This window comes from Excalfactoria chinensis, chromosome 2 (genome assembly GCF_039878825.1).
Source record: "Excalfactoria chinensis isolate bCotChi1 chromosome 2, bCotChi1.hap2, whole genome shotgun sequence".
In the NCBI taxonomy this organism is placed as follows: domain Eukaryota; kingdom Metazoa; phylum Chordata; class Aves; order Galliformes; family Phasianidae; genus Excalfactoria; species Excalfactoria chinensis.
The window spans coordinates 136,581,811-136,600,843 of record NC_092826.1 but is presented as its reverse complement, the minus strand read 5'-3'; the positions used below and the strand labels follow the sequence as shown (position 1 = coordinate 136,600,843).

Genomic DNA, 19,033 nt, shown 5'->3' with positions numbered 1-19,033 from the left:
TCCCAAGTCTTGCACAAGTATCACCTCTCTCTCTTTTCCTTCTCATGTCTGTGTCCTGCTGCTCACCTTATCTGCTCTCAGCAGCTCTCACCATTCCAGAAACATTCACTTATGTGTTGGTGACATCAGCTGTGAAGGCCACTAGGCAAGCAAGCAGAAATATGCATGTCGGGAATGGTAAGCATCAGGACAGGCAAAATGTGCAAAACAGCAAGCATGGTTTGTGCAGGGTACAGCAGCAGAGGGGGATGTGTTGAGAAACTGCAGGAGCTGTGGTAAGAGTTGGACTGCTGGAGATGGGGACTAGAGAAAGAGGGAGGGTCCAGAAGGAGTTGAGCCCCAAAGAAATGATAGCACAAAGTGGAAGTGTCATTTGAGTTAGTCTCATCAGCTTGGACACTGGTTTAAGTGAGGTGAATTTTTCTCCTCAATCACGTGCAGCTTTGTGGAAGAGCAGCCTGGAATGCATGAATAAGCACCTTTCAGGACCCAGGCAAAATAGAGTCAAAACAACTGTCAGCATATTACCATCCTTTTTGCTTCCACTGATGTATGCTTATGGTACATTTAGTGTGATACCAGAGAATCCAGACCACAAAGGAAAGCAGCCAAACCACAGCACTTTCCCAGCTTCTCCCTTCAAATTTTTCATGCCAGCTACTGACATAGTCTGTGAATCCCTGGGCAGTTTCTGCTGTTTGTGTACTCCATTATCCATCCTTGCTTGAATGCTGTCCAGGAAGCAGAGCAGTCAGGTAGCTGATGCTTTTGAGCAAATATCTGGCTGTATCTGCTCAAGTATTAAACACCCTTAAAAGGTATGAAAGGCCCACCAAAAACAGATGGCATCACATGAAGTGATCAAATCAAAACTATTTATCCTGACACCAGCAATGAATCAGGCTGGTTGCCTCTGATGGCTCCTAGCAGAGATGGGAAGCCTGCATCCATCTGTAGGTTTGTTTGGAGTTAAAGACGAACGTTTTGTCGAAGACTCAAGCATTTTAAAATGGTGTGATTTATCAGTGCCTACAGAAACAATTATTGTGCATGTTATTGGGCATATATCATAGAATCACTGAGGATGGAAAAGACCACTGAGATCAACCGGTCCAACCATCCACCTACCACCAATATTTCCCCACTAAACCATACCCCTTTGTATAACATCTAAATGTTTCTAGAATGCCTAGAAGTCACTCTAGAACAGTGACTCCACCACATCTCTAGACAGCCCTTTCCACCACCTGACCACACTTTTGGGGGAGAAATTATTTCTTATGTCCAACCTGTATCTCCCCAGGAGCATGTTGAGGTCATGCCCTCTAGTCCTAAGTGGAATCATTAAGGTTGTGAAGACCACTGTGATCATCTAGTTGAACCACCAGCCACTCCTGTGTGGAACACTAAGAGAATTGAGCTTAAAAAAACTGGGGAAATTAAAATCAGGATATTTTTTTGATGGACCATCAAAAACTGCTGGGTTTCAAAAATGTCGTTGTATGGAAAATTAAGTAGTGCCCATTCCAGGCTTGGAGGTATAAGAGTTCTTTGTTCATGAGAGGTGAGGGAAATGCACCTGGGAATAGATGGGAGGAAAAACTGCTTTCCAAATGTTGTCCTAAAAAGTAATCTGCTTCCTAATGTCACTACAGATTTATGAGTTTGTGCATTCTGCCATAGGCTCAGTTGTTTATTCTGAAGAGCTGAATCTTGGCACTTGGTGACTAAATCTGAGCAAGCATCTTGTATTAGGGGACAAGTGTGTTCAGTTCCTTTTTTAAAGGTGCCATTTGGTGTCTATGCTGAATAAGTACTAAAATCTGCCAACTTTTTCCTTGAATCATCTATCCACAGAAAGGTAGATATTTTTAAGTACTAATAGCTAAAATCTTAATAAAAATTATTGTACATCTACTTCTGATACAGTTCAAAGGAGGCTGAAAACAAAAACTAGGCCAGGGCTCTCTTTTCATCTGTGAAGCAAGGATTCCCCAGAAAAACACCACATACCAATTTTATGGTGTCTTATGACAAGTGTTGGCCTTTGGTGTGGGTTTTTGTTAGTAGAATGTTAAGCTATTGCTTCTTGACCAATAACGTCTCTAAATGCCTGTGCTGTTCCACAGGAATTTACATAAGGAAATATGAAACTACATCGTATTCACCTTCACAGATAGGAGATTTATTAGAAATATGGAGGAAGAAAAATGCTAATGCAGTGTTCAAAAAACCAGCTTTATGCTTTTTGTACTACTTGTTTTTTCAGGTCAAATATCTTGACTGCATGATATGAAGCACTGAAACAATATTTTTAATATTATCCAACCTTAATATTATTCCTTAATTTTATTCCAACCTTTATGATTCTATAGTAGGACTCACAGTATATAAAAACATGAACACTCAGACATATATTTTGTTTGTGAAGGTGATACTAGTGAAATGTCTGCTGAGATATAGGTTAGTCTGGTGATTGAAGAGGACCTGAGTTTTGAAATATCTATATTTATGTAGCAGGAATCAGTAGGATAAAATACTGCCCGTTTTTGTACTGCCTGTGCCTGGCTAATTACATAAGTAGGGTTTTGTCGGTGTTTAAGTTCACGCTAATAGCAGAGTAGTTATTAAAAACCTAGAAGACAATGAGTCAAATTTAGTTGGACAAGAGTGTGCAAAGGTAGGTACAACCCAATCTGTCCCTTTTTATTAACATCACTGTTGTCTGGATGTCATTGAAAGGATAATGACAACAGAGTTCCTCCTTGCATGCACTGAGGCAAGGGCAAGGTTTTAATGTTAAAATAGGCCAAGTGGTACAGATTTAGTGTGTTATTAATTACTCATCACATCTTATGCTTTTGTTAAAATAGTCAGTTAAAAACATTGATTATTTCTCCCCACCAGTGAGCAGTTCATTCTAACAGCTGCCTCTAGAAATAGCTTGTTAGAAGTGATATGGGAAACAATCAGGTTGTTGTGACAGGGTTACTCTTCTTAGGAAGTGTATGATATTTAAAAGGGACTGGAATTGATCTTTTCCATGCACAGTGTATGTTTCTCCAGTTAGTACTTGCAAGGCAGGTGAATCCTTGTCCAATCTTCTCAGGAAATGAGTACGTGCTAATTGATTTTAGGGCTCTGACTGAAGTATACTGCTAAAAATATTGATATTTTCCATTCTGAATTTTTGTGGAGATGGAAAAACACCCTTATATTTGTCTTTGGGAATGGAGGCACCATCATTTGTAGCAGCTGCTGAAAAGCTAAAGTCATCCTTGTGCTACAAACTCCTTCATAGGGCTGTTTCTTCCAGGTGGACTTCCAGGTCCCTTCTCCTCTCCTGTAACCTCTTATCACACATTCAGCTGTGATGCCATCCTATTTCTGGGAGCTTCAGTAACAACTAAACGCCTGCTGATGTTCTCTGTGTATGAGAACCAGGCAGGTGGCTGTATCTATCAACTGGCCAGATCTTCTTTCTCTTGGTTAGTGCATTCCTTGCTTATTGTCCCAGCTGTGCAGCGGCACTTGTGGGGCAGCCTTGGTGGGCAGCAGCACAAAGCAATCCTGCCCCAAGCAGACGGGGCCAGGAGGTGGCTGCTTCCCTCAGGACTGCAGAACAGGTCTTGACTTTTATTTACTACAGCAGAAGCAGTTTTTAGCTCCCCAAGCAGGCTGTCTGCCTAGTTCTCATTCCTGTCTTCAGCAGACTGGCAGTGAGCATAAACTCTTCAAAGTGCTCTTACGGTCAACTCACACTGTTGTCTTTCTCATTGCTTTCCAGTTTTATGTCCATCTTGCATTTAAAAAAAAAGCTTTTGAGTGGCCTCAGTGGCTGAGATTTCAGCCAGGCGCACAGAATGCAATTAATAAATAAAATCACTTTCAAATTTCCACATCAGCAAAATACGTTTTTGTATTTCCTGACACAAGAAGAAGCTTGTTGAGGATGAGGTCATCGTGTCTGGAAAGAACAGTTTGCTTTGATCGTGTGGTGGAACACAGACTTGATTTGAAGAGTGCGGGCAGTCAGTCCTCCACAAAGTGCTTTATTTATGGTTTTTGGGTGTTGTTTTTTTGTTTTGTTTTGTTTTTTATAATACTTCTCTGCAAAGCACAGCTCAGAGCTAGTTTTTTCCTGTAGAGATCCTCTTTGGGAGGAAACAACGTGCATTACCTTCCCTTCCTTGCAAAAGATCAAGGATTTCTTGTTTCCTGGGGCTTTAACGAGAACTGAGAAATGCAGTGGATGGGCTGAGAACCAAAGCCACTGCTGGCAGGCAGGAGGAAGTAATGGCACAGCAAATGGGGCATGTTTTAGGACAACAACAAAGAATGCACATATGCACCTCTCTGCCCTCCCTGCTATTTGCAGATGTAGGATGGCCCTACTTCCAGATATGTAACTGGCACCACCAACCTCCTCTGCCCACTGCTTTGAAGGCAGGAGATTCCAGAATGCCAAATTACTAATAAAAATTGTAACTCTCTTGGCTGGGAGGCAGCTCTGCCTCTGTTTTACCCACCTAGGAATCTGTACCTGCAAAATGAAAAATCGGACCTCCCTCGGACCCCAACATTCATGAAAATCACAGCATCACAGAACTGTAGGGGACAGAAGGGACCTCTGTAGATTATCCAGTCCAACTGCTAAAGCAGTTCCCTCCAGTAGATTGTGCAGGAAAGCAATCAGGCGAATTCTGAATATCTCCAGAAAGAAGACATCTTTTTCACACTCAAGCCTGAGAAACAGTCTAGGAAATAACATTTTTAAAGGAAATTGCTCCCTTCCTTGTTTAAATAAAAGAAGCCAATAATTATGATTCCTTGACTCTGATTTAATTTCCTAGTCTCTGGGCCTACTCTCGTATTGCTTTTAGTTTGGTGTAATGCACTGGCTCCAGGGAAGGCATTCCTTCATATAGCCATTGTCACTGGCTTTTTTTTGTCTGTTGTTTTGCTGCCAGTTCTGCTTTTCTCCTTCTGGTTCTCCATTACTTACCTTTCCCCAGATGTATTCTGCTGTGTTTGAATGGGAATTACCTTTTTGTTTAACTTCATTCTTCCAATGCAGAACATTTCTCTTTGTAGTTAAAATCACAGAATTGTTGAATCCTTGGAATTGGAAGGGACCTTTAAAGTTCATATAGTCTGATTTCCTTGCAATGAACAGGGACATGCACAGCTAAATCAAGTTGCCCAAGGCCTGATCCATCCTTGCATTGAAAGTCTCCAGGGACAGGTTATCAATTCATCTATGGGTAAACTGTTCCAGTACCACACCACCCTCACTGTAGAAGACTTTTTCCCTATACCTAACCTATATCTACCTCTTTAAGCTTGAAAATATTTCCCCTTAGCCCAAAAGTAGCTGTAGTCTCATGACATGTAGTCACTGAATTTTCTCTGACTTCCTTAAGGCTTTGGGGGTACATTGAGCCTTTAACATCTTGGCCACATATCAAATCCTCAGAATAACCTCAGTTGGGAGGGACTTATAAGGATTGTCAAGCCCAACTCCAGTTGTCATTCTGGGAGAAGTTTGTGACTGGGTTATTCTATTGCAATTTTTGTCTGCCTGGACTAGTTTGAGAAGCCCTCAGCAGCCCTGGTGGAGCTTTTTCTTTGCTGATGAACTAGTGCTGCTGTGATATGTGATGAAAAATCTGTGGGAACGTGTTTGTTTTATGCTGCAGCTTTAGCAGCAGACGAGAGAATATCTGTCTCCACTCAAGTTTACCAAATCAAACTTGGAGGCAGATATATTCAGATCAAGGGGCATGTGGTTTCCAGAGATTTGTCTTTTAGATTTATAGGGGCTTACCATCAAAAAGTGCTGGAAGTCTGTCAGTGAAGGAGACCTCTAAATTTAATTCATTAATTCTTGACTAGTGCTTGGAGTGATACAGTATGGTGCAGATTTATACCCACATGGGTGGTTAGCAGATATGAAAAGATGCGGCAATGTAGGAAGTCATTCCTCCCTGCTCAGAATCCCACTCTGAGAAGCATTTCCATCTTGAAGATCACCAGGTCTGGATGGCAGTTAGAACAGTTTTTATGTGGTGGCCTTTGCCTGTTGCTGCTCTTGGGTGTACCTGTGTCAAGTCTGACATACTCTTGTGTCTACCCAGATTTATATCTACATTGAAAACAAGGAGGCATTAATGGCAGTTTAAAATGACCTCAAAAAACTCTTATGTGACACAAAGGTGCTGTGGAGTGTAATTAATGGGCATAATCTACCCTTCCATTACTCAAGCAGATTTATTCCCATGTAAAGTGTTGAGAACAGCACTGAAGAATCTGACCAATTAATTATACATACTTCTTCTAGCCTTAAGAGGAGTAAGGTGGCCGTTCTCTCCACCCATGCAAACACCATTGAACATGGGTGAGCACAGCTGCCATCCAGCATTGCTACTCTGCCTCCTACCACTTAAAGGCAATCAGGCATAAAAGAGGCCACTGGCACTGCAGGGAAGTCAGTGCCCCAAATGGAAGATAGTCAGCAAAACTTTTATTAGCCTCATAGTAAATACCACCAAAATGGTGATGAGCTGGGGGAAGCCATTCATCTCACCCAATTTGTAGAGTCCACCATGCAGGTAGATACACACATCAGCCACACTTCATGTTCTTCATAGTCAGTGGGGAGCAAAGGCACTTCTGCCCCTTTGTTCCATCTCGCCAGTGCAGACAGTTTTACAGTGAGATACATTGAGCATACGCTTGTTTAACTGTATGGACTGGAAGCAGCTTGCCTGTTAAGCCTTTGACAGGCATGTGTGACTACCGGCTGTAAGTGTCCCTACTCACTGCTGGGTAATTGGACCAGATGATCCTAAATGACCTTTAAGGGTCCCTTCCAGCTCAAGTGATCCTATGATTCTTGATTCTGTGAAATCCATATCCTCATTTCCATGTATTTTCCTGGCTGATCTTGGGCAAGAAACAAAAAGGAGATCAATGCTTCTCCAACAGTGTTGTCTCGTGCCTGCCCCCAGCCAGAAGGACCTCGTGCCGTACTTATAGAATCATAGAATCACAAGGTTAGAAAGGACCTACAAGATCATCTAGTTCAACTGTCCTCCCTTTACCATACCTACAGAAAACCCCTAAACCATATCTTCTAGCTCTCTATCCAGACACTTCTTGAACACTGCCAGGGATGGTGACTCTACCACCTCTCTGGGCAGCCTATTCCAGTGCCTGACCACTCTCTGAGAGAAAAAGTTCCTTCTTGTGTCCAGTGTGGTATCATGATCATTTTGACAACAAAGAACTAAGGTATCACAGGCCAAGGATTATGAACTGAATACGGGATAAAGAGAAACTGGTCTGGGAGGATATAAGCTTCTTATCCAGCACACAGAGCTGAAATAACAGAAAATGGACTATAGAAAATAACTGATCATGTAAATTGCTTTTTGCAGATGAATTCTCTCTTTGATAAACTTTGCCCTAGGATGAAAAAGTACAGCAGATTGGAAAATGTACTTCCAAGGAAATAAATAATCCTCCAGTAGCATAGAGGTGGACTAGATGACCCATTGCTGTGAGTCTCTGAGTTAAACTTAGATCTCGTGCTTGCTCGATGCAGAAAAAGGCCCTTTACTGAGCAATTTTCTTTTGCATCTTCTTGGATTTTACTGTGGTGAACAAAATGAAGTAATTGGTACATATTGTACAAGGCTTTCTAAGATCTCCAAAGGGAGAACAGCATCTTCCCTACCTGCACTGGCAAAAGAGCAGTGCAAATGTCCACTGCCACCAGGAAACAAACAGGAAGGAATGATATCAGTTTTTCATATTGGTCACAAAATGTATGGAGCTCATCTTGCTGGTTTGTGCCAACAGACACTGCTGGAGAAGTGGTTGAAGTGTACAGATCCTGTTGTATCCTCAGGATGTACTAGATGAGTAGTCAGGATCCCATTGGATACCTCACCATGCTGTTCTACTCAGACATTTCCATGCAGCAGAGTGACAGCAGTGACAGCATACTGCCACAGGGATATGGTTTGTTTTAAATTGTGTTTTTGTTGTTGTTATTTTTGTTTTGCTCTTTAAATGACAGAATTCACTGTTTTGGAGTGTTTTGTGCTGTGGACCCTGTTGTCATAGGAAAAAAAAAAAAAAAAGCTTATCTTTTTTTTCTTTCACATGGAAGCACCCTCAGGTGATGTCAGTTCTCATAGCTGCCCTCAGCTGTCCTCCCTATCCTCCATCTCTTGCATTGCAGAAGGCAATACCCATCTTCAGACTGAATATGTCTGGGTTTTTAGAGGGTGCTGTGGGCTTACAAAGAAAGAAGACATGATGGGCATGGTGGTGATGGGGTTCACATTTGGACTAGATATCTTAGTGGTCTTTTCCAACCTGAATGGTTCTAAGAGTTGCTATTGAGAGTAGTTCCTGGATTACTCTGGTTTGTGAGTCTCTTCCACTGCAAAGGTCCCATCTCTGGCTCCAGCCTGCTGGGATCTGTTCAGTGTGACCCAGGCAGATGAGAACACCTGGCCATAGTTGCTGCACAGTGTAAAGGTTTGGTTAAGCCTCATGCACAGAAAAAGTATGAGGTCTGAAAATGAAGCTGCCTGATTTTGTTGGCAGTGTGTGCCAAGAAAGATCTCATTACAGGAGAAGCCAGGAAGGTAAGCTCCTATCAGACCCCTGCAATCAAACAAGACCATCAGCTGAAGGCCTTGCCTTAGAGATGGTTTAACCCTACCATTAGATTTGTGCAGGTGCAACATTGTTCTTGATCCTAGTTTAATGAAAAACAGAATGATTTTAAATCTGTGAAGTGGCCTCAGACTTAGCAGTGATATTTCAGCCTGTATTCAGTGCAGCGCTGAGCAAGGTGCCAAATGCTCTCTGTCTCAGTGATCCCAGTCAGAGTGCAGGGCAGTGAATACATTGCTGAATCAATACACAGGAGCACAGGGGATTGCAGGGGCTGCACACTGTTTGACTGAATGGTAAATGGAAGGTTAAATACATAAAGATTTACAGCCTTCCATTTTTTCAAGTCAAGGTAAATACAAGAAAGGAAGAAAAATGAGGCTGTAGTCACATGCTTTTGCTCTGGTATCAGACTTTGCATACAGATGGTTTAAAAGAGGGATTGATCAGAAGGTGTCACCTGAAATTAAGCTGCGTTGGTGAAGTCATCATCCCTGAAGGTGTTGTAGAACCGTGGAGATGAGGCACTGAGGGATGTGGTCAGTGGGCATGGTGGAAACGGGTGATTTTAGAGGTCTTTTCCAACCTTCATGATTCTGTGATGCTCTGAAAACTTCTCCAGAGGAGGTATTTCTTGGGGAAATACCCAGTTTTAGGCTGGATGAATTTGAGCCTTTGCATCTTATAATGGCATATCTAGAGCTTCTAGCACTGGAAAGGCAATAAAACTGTCCATGAAAACATGATCTATTTATTGCCATTAGGGTAAATACTTAACATTATTATGCTAAAGGATTTGGGGTTTCTTTGAGCGTGTGTGTCATTTGATTCCTAACCTCAAAGTGGCCAAAAACGTGACCTGCTTTCAGAGACTGGATTTTTGATGTCATTGGAAAGAAAATCCTTTTTTAAGGGGGTCTTGATGGATGTGCAAATCTACCATTGCTTTTGAAAACTAGATTTGTCTTTAGTTTGTTCTTACTTGAACTGAAAGCATTGCGTTAGCAACCAGGAAGACTGGATATTATTAGTAACCTTTTACAGAAAATATGATGTGTCATGGGTTGAGCATGTATTTTTCTAGAAAATGCCGCATACAGTAAAATGGGAATAAGTAAACATAAAGTGCTTATGCAGCAGTTTACTCTGTTTGAACACCCTACAATACACCTCTGAGGTTACCTGCTCATAAAGGAAAGAGGGAGTGATTTGAGATTTATTTTTGGCTGAAAGCGTGAAGTGCAAATAGCTCTTTGTGCAAAATGTCAACTGCATTTCTGGGAAGCACACGACACTGCCTTGATAATCCATGGTAAATAAAATAGGTGGTAGCATACTGTTGGTATATATACCTGCAAGTGAGTAGGGTAATGTAACTGTAGTTGAACATTCAAAATAAACCCAGAAAAGTAAAACGAGGCATTTCAAAAAAATTATTCTGCACACAGTAGAACTAAGTATAGGTTGAAATTCAGCTTCAGATGTCAATATTTTGGTGCTTGTGTGGAGTTTTATGTTTGAGGGAGAGGTCTCAGCTCCCATAACAGTCTGTGGAGATAAGGGTCTTGACCCAGTTCTGTGTGGCACTGCAGTGGATACTGTAGAATATCCCGCCTGGCCTCCAGGTAGATGCAGTTCTCTCATTAAAATTATGTAACATCAGCCTGAGATAGGATGACTTGGGCATGCTAGGGTCAGTTGGCACCAGACGGCTACCTACATATAGGCAACATGCAGCCCCTAATGTGGTCACCTCTGTTTCTCAGGCTCTGTTGACTATGCTGTGAACCTTTCTTGATTGAAATGGGGCTTAGATGACCCATTAGATCACTGAGGTTTGGTACTGGAGCCTGGAGACAGTTTGTGTCCTTGAGCATCATTAGCCTGGTATCTGTTGTGACACCCCATCATGCCCTGCTTGGATGATAGATGCAGCTTTAGGAGTATACTCATTATAGGTATGTTCTGAATGGCCTCAAACATCAACATACACCTTTATTAAAGTAACATAATTGAAACTGTGCTGTCCACAAGACTTTAGACTCAGTGTTCTTCGGTCTTCTGTCTTCCCATTCCTTAATTTGCTGCTGGGAAGAAGATGTACACCACATGTGGCGTGTTTTAAGCAGTGTTTGCATTAATGGCCTGAATATTGCCTCTGTCCAAGGGCTCATTTCCAGGATATCTGTAGCAAACTGGTTATCTCTGAACCTCATATAACTATCAGATTTCCTTGAAAATGGATGAAACAATTGTGCCAGTAGCTCATTTGTTGATGGGATCCTTTTGCTTGGCATTATAGCCAGTAGCCAGTACCCTGGTTCTTAACGGCCTGTTGGGGAGCATTGGTTACAGTATATCTGAATGGATATGAGATGAAATCCTGATTTGTACTAGACAAGGACAGTGAGTAAGAGGAGATCCACGCAAGCTGTCAGCAACACTCCAACGTGATGGAACAACTAAGAAACAATTAGCTTTAATCTCACTTTACTTTTGATCAGGGCTGTACTCAGGAAGGCATTACTTTATTCTGTAGTTCGTAACGGACATGGGTGTCTGCAGCGCTGCTGACTGCTTTCATTTATAATCGCAGTGATTGCAATGAGTACGTTATGAAACAGTCCTGACAGGACTCTTCAAATAAAGTGTCACTGGAGTGATTAAGACCAGGCTCGTCTGCAAAATTCCAGCTCACGTATTCCAAGTATTTGAAAGAAAGGGTTGGAAGGGGACAGCAGAAGCTTGTGGCTGTTTGTTAGGGCCCCGATAAACAGAAGTACTTCTTATACTGCATATGGCAGGCCAGCAGACTTTATGAATTTAAAATAATAATAAGATAGTCAGAAGTCAGGGGACTTGCAAGTAATTCTGGTGGCATTAAGATATCACAGAAAGAATATCTTCACAAATATCCCTTTTATTGCTACAACAGCATAAGGGCTGCAACGCTGAACTCTCCCTTGCAGTGCTACAGACATCCATCAGCCTTGTTCAGGCAGCAGCTGAGTTGATAGCAGGCAGTTTGGTACTCCGTTATTTAGAGTGAATATATTTCAGCTGATATTGGTTTGAGTCAGCTCTGCATCATCCCATCATCCTAGACATCTCTCTTCACTGTGAGCTTCTCACAGTAGTGAGTCTGGTAGCTGTATTTCACTCTCTTGGACCATAGGCAGGAATAATGATCTATGTGCAACATCTGGTAATCAGCCAGAAGGATGTATTACTGGGGGTGGCTTTCAAGAGAAAACTGGTTTTATTTATTGGATTTAAATGTATTTATTAAGGAAAAACAAAAACAAAAACAAAACAAAACAGACAAACAACAATAACAACAACAACAAAGGAGGTAAAAAGAACTGTAAATCATGAAATATGTTCCTGAAACATGTAGTTGTATCTAATCTTGGAATTCACTGCCAGCAGGGGTAGGCAGTGATGAAGTAGCAGGAGCAAGAGGAAGCCAGTTTGCGGTCTCTGTTTCAATTTACCATAAATGTGTGGATATTGTCAGATGCTATTTATTATTATAGAGCCATAGAATTGTTTGAGTTAGAAGGGACCCTTAAAGGTCATCTGGTCCAACTCCTCTGCAATGAACAGGGATACCCACAACTCCATCAGGCACTCAGAGCCCCATCCCCTGACCTTGGATGTCTCCAAAACAATGCATCCACCACTTCTGTGGGCAACCTGTGCCAGTGCCTCACCACCTTCATGGTAAAAATCTTTTTCCTTATGTCCAATCTAAATCTCAGAGTAGCAGCATTTCCATGACCAAGCCTGCTTGAAGAATGAGCCTTTTTTCAATTTCAGCCACATTCATTCTGGGTGTGTTGGCTTCTTTTTGTCTGCAGGACAAATGTTTTGAAACTGTGTGTTCTCTTAGGTGTTAATTCACAGTTGCAAGAGGTTTTCTTCAGAGCCAAGAGGGCATTCGAATCAAGAGTATCTGTGAAAATACATAAAACGTTTAAAATATTTTCCAAATATATTATTAGGGTGAAGTGCTGTGCATATGTGTACCATTATATCACTATGGTCTAGAAATAATAATATTCACAGTGAGTAAAAATCAAAAGAGTCCTGAGAACATTCTTCCTATAATTTTTGTATATGTAAGCAGTACTTCTCTGGATGTCAGTAATTGTTGCTATTAGTGATTTTCTCCAACATGTAATGTTAGCAATGAAAGGACATTCATGATACCACCATTTATGAGAATATTTACATTAGATATCTTCCAGTGAAAATTTCATCCTGTATTCGGTTTCTGAGATTTACCCTTTTTATCTTTTTGGATACTGGAGAGGGAAAGGGAATATCAATGTGTTTAATTGTCTGTGCCAAACTCCTCCACCTGAAATTAATATTTTTGGAGAAGTCTGCAGAGCTTTATTTCTACTGAAACCACCTGTAATTAGAGGTAATTCTACAAACACTGATGATGTTACTGCAGCACAGATAAGACTCAAACCTTCCCTCATCCAAGACCAAACAATTGCTTTCCACCTTTCAGAGTCACCGATTTCCTTTTAACTTTGTTTCAGGTGCTCAACCTGTTCCTTGCCTTGCTGCTCAGCTCTTTCAGTGCTGACAACCTTTCGGCACCAGATGAGGATGGAGAGATGAACAACCTGCAGCTTGCCTTTGCTCGGATCAACAGGGGTCTTCAGTATGTGAAACACGCAACATGGGATTTTTGCTGCAATGTCCTTCGGCATCCCAAGACAACAGCTGAGAAGAAGGCAATGATGAAACTTGCTGCCCAGAATACAGGTGCCCTTAACAATTGTGTCAACAGCCACACAACTGCTGAGCTTGGCAAAGACATGGAGAATCACAAAGAGAACCACACTGAGGATGGGATGAATAAAAATGTGGAGAAACACCTGGGAATTACAGACAGCGATGACTTTATGACCAATCCTGACCTATCAATTTGTGTTCCTATTGCTGTGGGAGAGTCTGATATCGAGGAGGAAGATGAGGAGCAAAGCACGTTCACAGAAATGGAGCAGGTAGGCAACTAGAATGTTTTTTTTTTAGTTACCTCTTACTAAGATTTCCTTAGTTCCCACCCTTGATCTGGATCCATGGCTCATGATGCAGATGTGTTATGGCCTTATCCTGCCTTTGATATGTTAGTAACTTCAGAATAAGTTACACCTGCATATCCAAGAGCAAAAGTCAGTCTCCAACAAGAGACATTTCCCTTGTCTGTGCTCTTTGTGCTTGTCTAGGTTAATTCTTCTAACATAAGCAATTAAACCATTTCTCAAACAGGAGCCTGTTTTTTCCTTTCAGCTGAATCATGGGAATGGTACAGAATGAGTCTTATGTTGTCTATGATAGGGAATTTCCTTGGTGTGCTTTACTGGGGAATAGCTTGGTTATATTTGTGTAACAGGAGTCAAGGGGTGGGTAATTCCCTTAAATAAAACTAAGTAGATGCTGATGTGACAGTGTGACAGAGAAAGTGAGAAGATATGGAACTGTATGCATTTAAGGCAGGAAAAACAGTTATTTGCCTATCCTTTGCTGTGGCATTTCAGACAGTATTATTCCCAAGGGCACCCAGTAGTAATGGCTGAAAAATTCTGTGTGCTTTGAAGTGTTGGTGAAAGATGAAGGAACATCTTTATGGGAGTGGTTTTCTTTGCATCCTCCCCATCTTCCTTTCTTAACAACTGCAGCTCTTGGCTCCACATACCAGGTCTAGTTAATGTTTTCCATTCCCTTCAGCCTTGATCCAGCATCTTCTAATGCCAGTGGATTGAGTTGTCAGGAGGGATCCTTGGTCTCCTAGATGAGTAAAAGCAAGATCTGAAGCAAAAGAGTCCTTGGAGAAGGGCTGTTCTAAAAAAAGAGTCCCTAAGGGATGACTCATTGCCAGGACGATGGACACAAATTTGCTGTTAACCATTAATTTTCACTGTGGAAGTGTTTTCAGTGCTGCTGCTCACTAGCTGGTCTTAGGAATTGACAGGCCTGTGAGGAGTTGGAAGTGCAAGGGGTCAGAGAAGTGCCCCTATGTCTGAAAAGACACCTAGATTGCAAGAGAAAAGCTGAGAAGTTTTGGCAAACACTTTTAGAGAATAGTTCATATCATTTTAAAGCATATATTTCTGGAAATGATCTGTGTTGGAGGCACAGTTGCTATGTCGTTTGGGCTTTTTGTGGGGCAATTGTGTGCTCAGTGATAAAGCTCTAGGTAGGTCCTGTCCATTGCTTTCGTCTTTTAGCTGAATATCAAACAGGAATATGTTCAAGCATTTTGGGTATAAGGCTGACTGGAGATAATCTGTTTTTCTTCTCTGAAGATGCTTGCTACTCCCAACCTTATGTACGTTAAACTTACAAGCAGAGTAACTTGAAAAGTGAAGTTTGAATACGGTAGATGGCCTTAGTATGAGACAATCCAATACTAACCAGTATAAACACGTGTAATATCATATGAATGAATTTAATTCTGGAAGCATTTTTTCTTTTTTTTGGGGGGGGGGGGGGGGGGGGGGGCGGTGCATTTTTTTTTATGCTCACTTGTCTGCTATACCCATTACACATGACAAAGGGTCAGAGTCTTAGAAATGCAGAGTAAAAGCTTGTTAAAACTTTGTACATTGAGTGCCCAGGAGGCCTGGAAGTGAATTTGGGCATGCATTTGGGCATGCATATGTACGCGCGTATGTTTCAGTGCTGTATTTCCCCTTCCTCAAGATAAAAAGCACTGTTTACAGTTGCAAGCAAACTGAAGCATGAAGGGTTTGGGAATTTTGCAGTTTATGGTATTTTCAAAATAGAGCAATGTGGATTTAGCTGCACAGTGTGTTCATGTAGGTGCTGGGATGTATGTTAGCAGGTTGGGCAAGTGGAAATCCATTTTATGCTGTACAGCAAGTAAATGTGAGCTTTAGTAAGATCTACTGGAGGTTTGAGGGAAATAGGTGGTAGGTGAAAAGTATTTTAATGCAATGGAGCATTATAAATAGAAACTGAGCTGAAAATATTAACAAAACTTCAAATTATTTTATGTAATATAAACGACAAGGATTCAGGGTGAAACAAAATGGGAAGAGAAGTTCATTAGAAGAAGCAAGCCAAAATGCTCAATTTCCACGCAGCATCTTTCTTGCAAAATTTTCAATAAATATTAGGTTAACGTTGTCACATTGGCACAAAATACATGAATTGCAGGAAAGTAATGTAGTTCACTGCTAACACATGCATGAATTAGAAGGAAAGGAGTTGAGGAATACACTGAATAGCTTTATTACTAGTGTTTTGCAGGCTTTGATAAGCAACAGCTATAGGTTGTTGCTGTTCCCCACTGCATAGACCCAGTTGATGGTTTTCACAGCCTTTAAGCACAGGCCTTAGTGGTTCCAACACAAAGTGCATTCAGATATCTAGAACTTGCTTTGTCAAATTCCTAAAGGGGAAAATGTGTGCATGTGGGAGAATTCCAACTCAGAACTCTGTCTATTGAGATTGTCTATCCCATGAGCCTCATCTCTGCAGTGGCCTTTACCTCCTGACTCCAGGATGGTCTTGATAACCACAGCAGAGCTCACAAAGGAAGAACAACGTGAACAAAAGCAAAAATGATGTGATTACACTGAAAGGGCTCAATTATGGTGAAGTGTCTTTTTGTGTAGAGGACATCATGCAGAACTGAAACAAGATCTACTAAGGGTATGCTAAACATTCAAATCTATTCTAACATTCCCCTAATTATAATCCATATTTTTACATATTTAAATATTTTAGCATGTACAAAGAGAATGTACATTTATATTTATTGCTCAGGAGAAGAAAATGTACCCTGCTTTATTTCATAATTGTGGGCTGACCTGGAATTTGGCAGCCCTTTGGTAATATTGCCTTCTTTCAAATGCATGCCAGTTTTGATGAAATTACATGGGAGAATTGGCAAAAAGTAATGTATGAAGAGGAGGTTACATGCATTGCATGCCTCTCAAGCACATGGCTAAGTGAGTCTACGCAATCCTTACATGCCCTTCATACTTTATCTGTCAACTGAAGGTTCTGGGCCATATTCTGGTCATTGTGAACTCACATCACTCCAGACTCATCCATCATGACTAAGAAGCTATAGAGAAGTTGGTCTCAGACAGAACCACAAAACTGTGAATCCCAGTGAGATATCTTAGGGTAATGATTGCCCTATCACTGGAGGTGCTCAAGGCCAGATTGGATGGGGCCCTGGACAGTGTGATCTGCTGGTTGGCAACCAGCCCACAGCAGGGAGGTTGGAGCTCAGTGATCTTTCAAGGTCCCTTCCAATGTCAGCCATTCTAAGATTCTGTGATTCCATGATTCTATGATTGGTTCAGCTTACAGCTCCTGTACCAGTGCTGGACTCTCTGGGGAAGTCACAAAGCTGCTCTAAAGTAAGCCACATTGACTATGAGAAATGTGCCTTACAGTGTTACATGCAGCAGCTTAACATTTCAGATGGTGAGAAACCCTTAGAAATGTCTCAGTTTAAATTTCAGCTGCCACTTCTATTATCAAAGCTTACACTGGCAGCAGCCGTCATCCAGAAGGCTGCACTTGTGTGGCACTGTCACCAAGAGGGCTCTGAAGGAGCAAGCCCACCTGATAGCTTCTAAATCTCCTTTGATTGCTGAGATGTAAGCGAGATGTAAGCCTGCTCACAGAGCCTGGAGACACATGCTTGCAGCCCACGCACGGCAACAGGATCAGAAAGAAAAGATGAGCAATAGCAGTCAGCGCAGGTGCAAGAAGCCGGCAGAAGAGGGTGAGACTGAGGAAGGATGGGCTTGAACTTGCTTCATTAGTCTTCCTGGTGTGGCACATGTGTTCGTGCCAATCACTGCAACTTTTTTGTTTAGTGCTTTATCCGGCCCCACTCCTTGTCCCACTCATGCTTTGGACACGATTGGTGTCCAGATTGCTTTCTGTTACATAAATATGGTCTTCCATTTTTCTACTTTCTTTGAGACACGTAATTCTAAATAGGATGAGTGTTAATAGCCTGACGTTGTGCCAGAGGAGGTTCAGCTTGGACATTAGGAAAAACTTCTCTGGAAGAATGGCAATGCACTGAGTGCACAGGGTGTCCAGGGATGTGGTGGGGTCACCGTCCCTGGAGGTGTTCCAGAACAGTGGAGATGTGGCACTGAGGGATGTAGTCAGTGGGCAATTTGGAAATTTCTTTCTTAAGCTTCCATAGATTTTATCATAATTGCTTATAAATCACCTTTTCGTATGCAAGTCAATTTTTAGTCCCCTAAAGGAGTAAGGATCTGTTTCTCAGACATGTGGTCTGATTTTTGGGTGGACATATGTGAAGCCAGAAGTTGCAGTCAATGATCCTTATGGATTCCTTCCAACATGGGATATTCTATGATTCTGTAATTTGTGGATCCAGTAAAGTGATGGAACAATTCAGTGTACGATCAGCCTGATACAGGAGTTAGTACCAGAACTTATCTGCAGTTTAACTGCATTAAAAGCTTCAGACATCAGCGGAGTGCATGTGATTTGCATTAGACATGTGAGACTTCAGAATTCCTACCTTATTATTGCTTAAGCAGCAATGTGCCCACATCTATAGCCCAGATTTGTGCCTTTATTACAGGGACTTCAGTTTGTGGTTCAAAAAAACAAAACAAAAACACATGGCAGACTAAAAAGAGGTTCCAGATGAGTGATTTGGGGCTGACATCCTTAGGTCAGTTCCCAAAGTAGTGTCCTGAACTTTCACCATTGAACTCAGTGTTATTTCTGTTACCCTACCCCATTCAGCAAACGTCATTCACACAACATCAGAAAATTGCTCTAAACTTTCTTTGTTGTTTGAGTCAGCCCAGTACAACTGTTAGAGCTTTTTCCCCTTAAATAAAATTACTGCATATGTTTCCTTAATCAAACTGCTGACTTGATCTATCTATGGCATGCTACAGAGAAGAAAATCTATGATGCTGCAGTAACTACTGGCTCTTGGCCACATTTGTCCCCTCCGCAGTGATAAAGCTAGGCATGGGCACTGCTTTCCACAGGGATAACACCTCTGTACTTCCCCATGCAGCACAGTGCCGAGCCAGCAGCACTTGCCTGCTTGTCTCCAGAAAATGCCATTATTGATTTGTTCCAAAGGAGTGGCTAATTGGGTCATATGGAAAGTGCTCTCTGCCTGCTGCTGGGATGGAGCATATTGCAGCTTTTTACCCATTCCTCGACACCAGGCATGCACACCGTGTTTAACAGCAGCCAGATCCCAGCTCCCACAGTGGCTGGTTTGTACCATCTGAGTATGCAAAGATGCCTTCCCATTTCTGAGGCTTCTCTG

At 41.8% G+C, this 19,033-nt stretch overlaps 1 protein-coding gene across 1 annotated transcript in view; it reads left to right on the top strand.

Annotated features, from left to right (window-relative positions):
* LOC140249057 (sodium channel protein type 5 subunit alpha-like) overlaps window positions 1-19,033 on the top strand; it is a 199,249-nt gene that overhangs the window by 121,148 nt on the left and 59,068 nt on the right. The window contains exon 17 of the mRNA XM_072330304.1: window positions 13,245-13,715. Coding sequence (XP_072186405.1) covers window positions 13,245-13,715 — 471 coding nt within the window. The remainder of the gene's footprint in view (window positions 1-13,244; window positions 13,716-19,033) is intronic.